General features: G+C 41.8%; 1 protein-coding gene across 1 annotated transcript in view; it reads right to left on the bottom strand.

Annotated features, from left to right (window-relative positions):
* Window positions 1–1,020: 1,020 nt before the first annotated feature.
* The window catches only part of UPK3A (uroplakin 3A), a 46,532-nt gene continuing 36,815 nt past the window's right edge, over window positions 1,021–10,737 (bottom strand). The window contains exons 2-7 of the mRNA XM_075146811.1: window positions 7,831–7,904; window positions 6,870–7,025; window positions 3,897–4,176; window positions 2,581–2,663; window positions 1,970–2,102; window positions 1,021–1,108 (exon numbers count right to left, since the gene is read on the bottom strand). Coding sequence (XP_075002912.1) covers window positions 1,021–1,108; window positions 1,970–2,102; window positions 2,581–2,663; window positions 3,897–4,176; window positions 6,870–7,025; window positions 7,831–7,885 — 795 coding nt within the window. The 5' untranslated portion in view covers window positions 7,886–7,904. The remainder of the gene's footprint in view (window positions 1,109–1,969; window positions 2,103–2,580; window positions 2,664–3,896; window positions 4,177–6,869; window positions 7,026–7,830; window positions 7,905–10,737) is intronic.

The following is a 10,737-nucleotide window of genomic DNA, read 5'->3' as shown; positions in this document are numbered from 1 at the left end:
AGTTGCTTCTACATACTCAAGAGGTATAAGGTAGGGCTTTGAAGTTGGATCTTCCTCAAGTCTTTTGTAGAGACAAAATTGTATATGGAAGTTGGCATCAATGGAAAAAAGCAGTACATAACTCAAACCTGGGGCAAAGATTTATTTCTAGTCACCAACTGAGATCATGAAATGAAGGAAGAGAATTAGCTCAAAAAACCCCACCAATCTAGATACTAAGATGTGAAGAGTGCTGGCTTGCAGCTGCCTAAGGTAAAGGTCAGGAAGGAGGCTAAGGCTGACAACAGTGAATATACTCCCATTAAAGCAGTATCTCCCCTTTACTAGCTCACCAACAAATTATATGGAGCTCTGAAAGAACACACCTTCTTTGAAGCAATTTTGTTAGCTTTCATCCCTGCAAAGCTGTTTGAGGGTATTTAAGTATTTGAGATCAGAATTTCTGTGCTACATACAGGGCAATTGGAACTTGCTTGCTTGCCTTTAGGGAACGAGAGGAAAAAGGGAAGTCTTATGACACAAATAGTCACTGAAATCCTGAGGAAGCAGGCTCCCTGTTGTCTACTTTTTAATCCCTAGTTTTCTCTGAGAACGTTTTTTTCTAAAGCAGCCTGTTTTATTTTATTCCTTATCAGTTACTATAGAGAAAGATTGAGACATGATATTCATCTGATCGTGAGAAGCAGATGAAAGGTCTGCAGTAATGCTTACTCCAGATGAGATGTATGTACTAGACAACCTCTGATCACACCACTGAAGTTGAAGGATCTTGTGAAGATTCTTTCTTCAGTCCAGGCATTTGATACGTGCTATACAAGGCAATTAACTAAATCAAACCTCATTAGGACAAGACATCATGTACTGCAAGACTTCAAAAAGTTGTCCTTATTTCATCTATGCTGTTCATCTTCAATTGCCTGGTTGTGTTTTGGACTAGTGTTGAGTAGAAGAGACAGTCCCGTAGGTCTAGCACATGTAGCAATTCAGTCGTATTTCCACCCTTGACTTGAATCAGGTTGTTCACGCAGAGTTTAACTGTGGTCTCGGTTCATGTTGTTGAATAGTCTGAGACACGCACCTTGTCTCTGCAGAAGAATCTTCTGATCCCCTGGTGGGCAAGTGAAAGGCTTTATGAAGTTCCAGTAGAGACCGAGTGGAGCCTACTGTTACAACATTTTGCAAAGGCTGATTGCTATTTAAATCATTTAGCATCAGAGAAGCCCACAAATGTTTTAAAATAATAATTTGCAGTGCAGTTTTTGCTTTCCACATCTTTAATCCAGGAGAGCCTGGCAGAGCTGACTGAATACAGAGCACTTGTATTGTTTCCAAGTGAATGAAAGAAGTGGATATTAGCAGCCCTGATACCCACCATTTCTAAAATTTAGTTCATTCCCTCCAAAAGTTCAGTTTAGGAATCAATCAGGCCTCATTGATTTCACAGGGCAGAGGGCACAGTATACTAGGGAACATACATTGTTGTTGGATTATACAGCTCCAGCAAAACCTCACTTATTAATTGAAAGGGGTAACTTATTTCTCCTCGGGAGGAGGCAAATAAATTAAAATCAAGGCATTAATTACGACATTATGTAGTCTTTACAACTGCCTGCACTCCTTAAGACAGTTTCCAAACTCCTGAATAGATGGAAAGCTGCAATATGTAAGAAAGAATATACAGGCTTTAGGTATGTGCAACTCTACTGTTTTTTTTTTCCCCAGTAGTCTTTACTAAAGTCTGGCAGCTACTAAGCTTAAGGCTGTGTAATAATTACAAGAGCTGCTGATCTTAGGGAAGATTATGATGAAGTAGTCTTTTCCCATTACCAACTTCAGAATTTGGAGGACACCATCTGATCTGTCATCTCAAACAAGACCAGCAACAGTGGCTTGGAGCCATAGGGAAGAAGGCTGATGACTGAGGCTTTAGGTACTCTTACTGGAAGTTGTAAGGTGTAGCAGTACTTACCTGACAGCAGAGGACAAAGAAGCAAGAAAGCCAGCAAGCAGAAGGAACACAAAAACACTTAGGATCGATGTAATGACAATCATGTCTCCACTCCTTCGACCAGGCCAGGTATCAATTTTCAAGGGATGTTTAACTAGAAAAGCATGGAAAGAATGTTCCTGTGATCTATTTTTGACCATGAACACCTCCACCAAATAGGAGAAAACTGGTGATTTAGGAGAGGCAAACTGATTATGTCTATACCTTAAGTCTTAGATGATTTATGGGAAACAGGTTTAAGACTCAGCGTCAGCATTTAGAGTTTATAAGCTTTCCTCACCAGGTTAGCCAGTATGACAAGTATCTGTATTACTGAGAAATGTCAACAGCATCAGATACTATGACATGCATCAAATCTGAAACCGGATGTACAAACTGTATCTTTACTAAAAGAATTGATTTGAAGTACACAAAAGTAGAGAATTATTCCATATTTAAGTCTGCTACTCCAATATTGAAAGGCTGACAAAATTGTTAAAACTGTAGGAAAGGACTAGGTGTTCCTCATAGAGCAATAGTGTCCTAAGGCAAGTATAGCTACTCAGAAGACCTGAGCAAAGCCACAGACTTACCTCTTCTGGTTTTGATTGGATCAGACCAGAGAGTTTGGTCTTTCATGATACCTTCAGTGCTATCTAGCAACACATATTTAAACCTGTGGGGAAAAAGTGTTAAATTAGGTATTTCAAACTTTGAGCTTCCTTACTAGCATTTTTAAGCTACTGGATTAGCTGGTCAGACTTCAGGTTTTGTCAAAGCATTAGATGGAGACAGTCAAAGGTAACTGACTATTTCCAGAGACCTTATAAAGAACAAACAGAATTAATAATGGAAAAGCATTCTGTGCTGTGTCATGTACAGTTTGCACTTTGTTCTTGTGAGCCTTGGCAGATGATAGCTTTCCAACAACAGTTTTTCCCAGCTTGCTATTCCCTGTTGTGAAGAGCCTCATTATTTAGGACAGCAAGCGGTTTTGATTTCCATATGGAAGTCGAAGATTTTGTCCAACAATAGAGATCTTTGGCACTTTCCCTGCTAGAGGAGAATATTGAAGAGACAGGCCAACATCAGATTTGGCAAAGAAATTAAGTTTCCACTCCACAATAGTTTGAGTTTTCAGAAATGTGCTGAAGAGACAAAAGAGGCAAGACATTTTTTGCAAAACTAAGAGCCCATGGTATTTTGTTTCAGCAGCATATTAAGTCTCCACAGCAGATATGGCTCCATGTGACTGCCATTTTTACTATGGCTTTTAAATAGCTGGCAACGGCAAAACAAGTTTTTTGGGTAACTGCTGTCAGAGTGCCCGAATTCCCCAGATGGCCAGCTTCCCCAGACAACAGGGGTCAGACAAGTCTGCAAGCCACCTGGCCCTCACTGTGAAGTCTCCAGTAACATTAGGGGCTTCCTGGAGCTGGAGGCCTTGGAAAACTTTGGCTCCCCAGAATCCCATCAAAACAAAGCAAGCAGAGCCATATCTGTGTCTACAATTTGGCAGAATCATCTAACACGAAATACATGGTGAATAATCTCAATATCATTTTCCAGTCAAAATCCTTTTCTACCAGCAGTTTCTAATCAGATGCTGTCACTGGATTACCTACTCCAACATAGGTTTAGATCCAGCAGTTCACACATGAATTTTCCTACTGATCCATGAACAGATGAATGAATGATAGAGCTCACCACTGCTAGGGCACCATAGAGCACCATCTGCAGGGTGCTAGAACAAAACCAAGCCATCTTCATAACTACCCTTTCAATGGAACATTTCAGTTAGGGACTGGTAATTCACATCATACCATTACAAAGGAACGTTACAGACTCAGTGTTGCTTCCTATTATGTTTTAAGAGCAGCAATCACCTTGTAAGAAATAAGAATTATACCTGTATGTTGTGTCTGGTGCAAGAGGTGGGTTACAGACAGCTAGGAAGTTTGGGTCGTACAAACAAGTCCCATCATCCCCGACTCTGAAGAGGTATTGTTTCAGGACATCAGAAACTTTGTTGACATCTCCTACATCAGCAAGTTTGGGAGGCGATGCACAACTGGGCACATTGAATAAGGCAGCCTTGTAAGGTCCAAGCTGCCCCCCACTTGTTTGTTGGAAGGTGCTGTCGAGTGGTTTGCTGCTGTCGTCGGTCACCAGGGAGCTTATTGCACTTGCTGCAGAAGAGATGCTTTTTAACAAGGCTGTTAGAACTAGTTCAGCCCTTTCCATCCACCCTGTATTTACTTGGCAACTTGCTCTTCTACCCCAAAACAGTCAAAAGGGAAACCAAAAATCTGCTACCAGTTTGGCTGTGTTGTGATCCTACCCCTTCCTCCTTATTTGTTGATGAAGCTCTTTACACTTGTCCCTCAGAAACTGTGAAGGATCCACAGCATATCTCAGAGCAATGCTTTTTAGTAGCCACCATCCTAAAATTCCTCTTTTCCAAGGAAAATCTGGTGGAGTAGGAAGGAGGGTGGCAAAGGCTGCTCTTCCCCCATGCCACACATGGCTCCAATAAACATCCAATAAATCCTGCCATTTCAGATTTGGTACTATAGCCAAGGCAGGGTTCATATAGAGTCACAACTCTCCCATCTCCTGGAGCAGAAACCCTTAGACTTCTGGTCACGCAGCAGCTGGACCTACCAGAACCGCATGGTATGCAGACCAGTGTGTAGGGGCTGCAAGAACAGATGCGGTATCTACGTTTCTGGCCAGCCAGGCATGTCACTGCTTCCAGACAGCATGCCTCAGAAAGTCTGAAAGTCCTCACAGCTGCAAGCAAAGTGTGAATCTGCGCCTAGCCCTACAGCATAGTTTGGAAGCTCAGTTGCAGCTCTCAAACCTTTCCTGCTGCAAAGCCAAGGCACAAGTCCCAAGGGATGCTCCCAAGTTCTGCAACTGCGGGTTAAATTTTTTTTGGGAGCCCCCTCCAGCTGATCAGTGCTGTCAGCAGTGAAGGAATGCCAGTTTTTCCAAAGCTGTGGTACACTGGGAACTACTTCAGTTTGGAAGCATTCTGCTGTGCTCCTGGAGCAGAGTTCTTGCAACTGCTTGGTCATGAGAAGTTTTTAGCTATGATCCAATGCAAAAATAAACCTGTTTTAAAAGGGAGAAGTTTCTAGCACAGGTTAGAAATACAACTTAAGGTCAGTGCTCAAGTTAGTTGTGCTCTGACACCCCTCTCTTCAATGGGAGCCAATAACATGAAAGTAAACGCTAGCTAAGACATGCTCTATTCTTAGGCTTGCTTCCCCAAATTATAATACTTCTCACAGCTAGGTCTTCCTGCTCTCCCAGTCTCCACTTCAATAACTCCTAGCCTGGCTCTGGTGAGCAAGTAAGAGCTGATGCCTAAGCAAGTTTGGGGGTTTTTTTGGGGGGGTGCGGGGGGTGGGTGTTGGGGTTTTTTTGGTTTTTTAAACTTTACTAGGTAGATCAAGTCTGATACCAATATTAACAAGAATAGAGCTAAAAGTTACATTACTTTTTCAGAAATTTGCTAGACCCTCAGCTTCATAGTATGCTGACACATTTTGTTACCAGCAGAGCTGAACATAAGGTGTTAAGAAAATTAGGTTCTCTTAAATTTTCCTTCTCCCTGTTCCAGGAGGCATCCAAGGGTGAGCCAATGTGCTTCTTTGCAGACCAGAGACAAATCCAAACAAAATTCCTCCCAGTCTGCCAAATAACAAGTTTGCATCTGCTTGCCTTAAAAGCAGAGAAGAGGTTTCTCCGTATATAACCCCTTTTGTAGAGATTCACCCATCTGCGTAGGAAGCTTTTGCCATGGCATCTGAAGAAGATGGGGTGGTTGATGTAATTTCTAACACAAATCATATTTGCAGGTCTAACTAGGTATCAGTAGCCTTTTATATAATTATAATGCCCTTATAGTCTGTTTTAGACATATAAAGTTGTGCACTTCAGTCATGGGATGTGTCTCGGAAGGCCGTGCATTCACAATTGTCTGTGTTAGCTGTATGGGATGGTGTCTCTGGTTACGGCTTCTACCCGTCCAAGGCCTCCTCCTTCCACCTTGTCCAAAGTGGCAACAATCAGCAGTGGAAGTTTTAGACCATTTTGTCTGTTGGCCAATTTCTCTACTGCCTCCCTCAAGATCTCTTCTCTGTGCCTCTTAGGAAAGGAGGCTGCATACAGCCTTCAGGGGAGAAGGCATGATATAAGGAAGTCATTTATTTCTGTCAGCTTATCGAGTAGCTCTAGCTGGCATTCAGAACAGTCTGCCAGAGCAGCAGGGAACAGAGAAGGCAGCTCTTGGTCACTGCCAGCAATGTTTCATTGCCAAGCAGTTATGAAATTCATTTTATGAATGAACCCACGGGCCAGACATACTTGACCACAAGTCTAGCATGATTTGCCTTTGTCTACAAGAAAAAAAAAAAAATGTAGTCTTTGCAAGGGCTGGCTGCCCTAACTATGAAGCAAACAGCAGCAGTTACGCAGTTTCTCTCAGCAGGTTTACTTAGGGGAATTCAGGCTTTTATACAAGGCATTCATGTTTAGACATAGATAAGGTGGACGCCTTGGTTTCATTAGCCAGATTTGGGCAAACGTTTATAGCTGATAGCACTGCTCCACACCTACTGGGAGTCAGCTAGCACGGTACTAGCACTTGCTATTGTTAATCAGCTCCACTGAAATACTACGGTTATTTATATTATATTTTATAATAACCGCCTGGAGAAAACTGAGACCAGAGGCTCAGCTTGTACATAGCTTAGAGCTACAGATTTTTCTTTTTTCCCCCATTCAGACCCACTCCCATCAAATTGTGAAGAATTGCATGCAACGGCCGCATCCTGTAGTTATCTTCCAGGGAGGTGTAATGCTGGATACTCACCTGATTCCTTCATTGCATACAAGTAGATAGTGTAAGATTTATTTGGACGCAGTGAGCTGTCAAACATACAGAAAGGTTTTTCTAGAGCAACTGTAGTGAGAGTGGGATTGTTTGTAGCAAGCTGAGGGGCTGCAATCTGAGGCTTCAGGCTTTGATCTAGAAGAGAAAGTTACCAAGAAGCATAAGAAAAAACCTTTCTCCTCTCCCCCTGCATGCTCTGACTCAAAAGGGAGGACAGACCTAGCAGTGCTAACAAACAACATTAAAACATAGAAGGGGGATGTGAAACAGCCTACTTGCCCTATGAAAGTTTGAGAGTTAGGGGTTTTGCTTTAATGCAAAACGGGGAATGCAAGGATTTAGGGAGAGAGGCAAGAGATGTTGCTCCTTAAATATATTGGTCATATCACCTCAGAAGGACAAAGGCAAAGCCTCATTATAGGAGAGACTTGAACCTCTGTCTTTTGGGTCCCACGTACAGCCTCCTTCCTCCAGTGGCAGCACCAGAAGCAGTACAGTCAGTTCTTGAATCCTTTAGCAGCAAGGAGTCTTAATAAGGTTTTCAAGACCAGGCTTATTAACATACAGAGTGAGAGATTTAGCAGAGAGGAAAGCTGTCTGGGAGAGGCCCTGGAGAGAGCAAGTGATATTAGAATAAAGCTTATATCAGACACTTCCCCCTCCCCACACAAGCTCATCCCATCTCCAGTCTCCTGGGGAAGATTAACTAAGAAGGAAGAGAGAGATTCAGCAGCTCCTCTTCCTTCCCAGCCTAGCTGCAGTAGAGACACTTTAACAATCTTCCAGCAGAATATATGTTTGAAGCCTTAAACTCCCCTCCCAATACAGATCTGGAGCAGAAAGTTGAAACCCAAGACAAACCAAAAAAACATAACAGAAACAGAAAGGGAAGAGATACAAAGAGAGGAGCAACAAAAAAAGAGAATAGACTGCCTCATACCTGCACACAGCTGTCCCAAACAGCAAAAGGCTAATACAACCCAACGACTGCACATGCTTGAGCTCTCCAGAAACCTGCCACAAAAGGAAAAACAATGCTGAGAGGCAGTCCTCACTGAAGAGCTCCCACATCCACTCCCTCCCTGAAGTCAACCACACCTGCTCCTTTCCACAAGGTCCCTGCAGTTAGGAGCTGCCCACCCCCTCAGCATCTCCCTGCATGCTTATTGCCCCTCCTGCTCAGGTATCACCAACCACCCCCCAGCTATTATGTGCTCCCAGGTGAGAAAGGGTGTTGCAGCTTTGACTTTCACCTGATATTGGGCACCCGGGTAGCTCTCAGCAGTGCTCTGGGTGTTATGAGAGTTTTTTCCCAGCTGTGTCATTGGTAGGTGGCTTTGTTCTTTACCTTATTCTGTCTAAAAACTTTTGAAATCTCTCATGTAGGGAAAATTTGGAACTGAATATCTGAACCCTGCATCCAGTCTGCATCATGGATGGTTCTGATTCAGAGCTCTAAATTTGGGCAGCCTTAACAGAGGTTACAATTGCCTTCTGAATTGTGTTTCCTGGGTTACGTCCTGAAAAACATAAGCCTTCTGCTTTTGGTTAACCCTAATGTGATTCAGGGCAACTACATGAAGAGCAAACCACTGGGAAATCTGAATCTGACCTGTTGTACTGAATTGTTCAGCTGAGAATATTCTTGATGAGTAATTGCTATTATGAATGGTCTATTACATAAGAGCTCAGATTACAAAATTATTAATCACCCACTTAAAGGAGGCTGAGGGGAAAAAATAAGTATCAGCAAGATTTTACAGAATTAATGGGGCTAACATGATGTCACTGCAGCAACTCCAGATTTACACTAATATCACTACAGTTACATTACCAAAACCATCTCCTTTATGGATATGCCATGGGCCCCAGAAATCTGTTTGAAATATGTAATCAAATGATTATAATGCAATTTCCTCCCCATATGCGTCTCATTTTGCTTCAAATTCTGCATGTTATTTTCAGTGTGTTTGGTTCGACTTTTTTCTCACACTATTTTGAGGGAGAATATTGAATACAGGAGTTACCCTAGATTTGCACTGTTATAGAATAAGAATGAATTGTATTATTCCTTCTCACTCTACTATGCACTCTAAGCCTGTGCTGGGATAAATACTCAGGTAAATCAGATTAAGCCAGAAAAGATTTTACCCTTCTGTCTTTTATTCCTATGAATTTGGTTTTTAACATTTACATTTTTAACATTTAGGGGGGTTAGTTGTACAAACTTGATACCGATCTGCTCAGGAGTGATTTTATCCCTTAAAGCAATATATTAATGCACAAAAACTGTAAGGTTTCTGACTCCACAGTAAAAGCAGAGCTTAAGAACAACAAGATCTCTCTCTCCATTACAAAGACAGTACTTCCTACAAACAGTGATGCCTGTAAAATCAGATCCTGATTGTTTAGACAGGTAACCCTTCCAGAGTAATCAGCAGTGGCTTTTTTTCCCTTAAGACAGAAAACAGGCACATTATGTGCCTAATTAAAAAAAAAATAGACACCAGGACATATTGGATGGCAGAGGAAAAGAAATATTCTATTTCATGGCATGCAAGCCACTTGCATGTGATACAGAATACTCTTCCAAATTTTATAAGAAAGCGCTGGTCCCTCATTCACTTTCTAAAGCATCAAAACAGATAACAGAAAAGAATATCAATTTTAAAAATGAACAGATTAAGGCCCAGAATCACAATAAAAATTTTTATTTAAAGGTAGCAATTATTTTTTTTTAGATTCACAGCCATCAAGCAATAAATTCAGCACTTATTACTCAGGCAAAACTCTGCATGACCTCCTTCGAGTCTTGCCTGGATGAAGAGTGTGGCAAACTGCTCCTTGGGCTACAGTCATGCAAACTGTTACTCAGGCGATTAATTTTACAACAGCCAGGAGTATGTCAACAGAGCTGCTCATCACAGGAAGTTAATCACCTTTCAAAGTGGTTCCAGGATGACAATTTTAGCCATTATTTTTCATGAGGCTATTTTTTTAAACCATCATGATTTACTGGAGTACAAGGCCATCTTGTGCTCTGGTGGAATTCACCAGCCACAATAAGGGGAGATAACATTGCCTATGTTGTGAGATTTTTAAATTGTTGGGTTTGTTCTATGCTCAGAAGAATCTCAAACAAAGGTAGAAAATTAACATGACAGTAAACTCTCTCAGCTCCCATCTGTGCTGGCAGATGTGTCCTAAATTAGGACCAGATCTCATCCTTGCCTACACTCGTGTAAATCCATATTAACTCCACTGAAGTCAGGGGAGCTGGTCTGGATTTAAAGGATGTTACCATGAACAAACTTAACCTCAGTATAATTACAGAGTTCCCTAAAGGAAGCACAAAAGAAGACATCAATGTAAATTCCTGTCTTTGTTTAAGCAACAAGGCCAATTTTCTTGCTCTATGTTACCTTGTGGGCAATTCTGGAGTAATTCATAGAAGCCTCCAGAGTCAGTTTGGATTGATGGCTTCGTGAGAACAAACCTTGCCTGTAGCCCTGGCTTTCCAGAGCTGTGTGAAACTCATGTTCGGGGAGGATGAGGTGTGAAATGTATGGAACCTTCCAGGATCTGAAATCCAAATCTTCTTTACATGCTCGGCTGTGGGTGTAGTGGAGATAATCCTCCATAATCTGCTGTGCTCCATCTCTCCGGTCCACTGCACCGGCTAAAATTTATGGGCCACATGCAAGTCCAGCTCCATGTAGAGAACATTGCAGTGTTTAATAAAGAGATTAAAAAACATGGTGGTGACATCTACCAGTCAAGATGGTAATCCAAAGGGTGAAAAAGACAAATAAAACATAGAATCCATTTTAAAGTACTTTGATGATCC

Source organism: Calonectris borealis, chromosome 1 (assembly GCF_964195595.1).
Source record: "Calonectris borealis chromosome 1, bCalBor7.hap1.2, whole genome shotgun sequence".
NCBI classification, from domain to species: Eukaryota; Metazoa; Chordata; class Aves; order Procellariiformes; family Procellariidae; genus Calonectris; species Calonectris borealis.
Note: the sequence above shows the minus strand (reverse complement) of the source record. Positions and strands in the feature narration are given on the sequence as shown.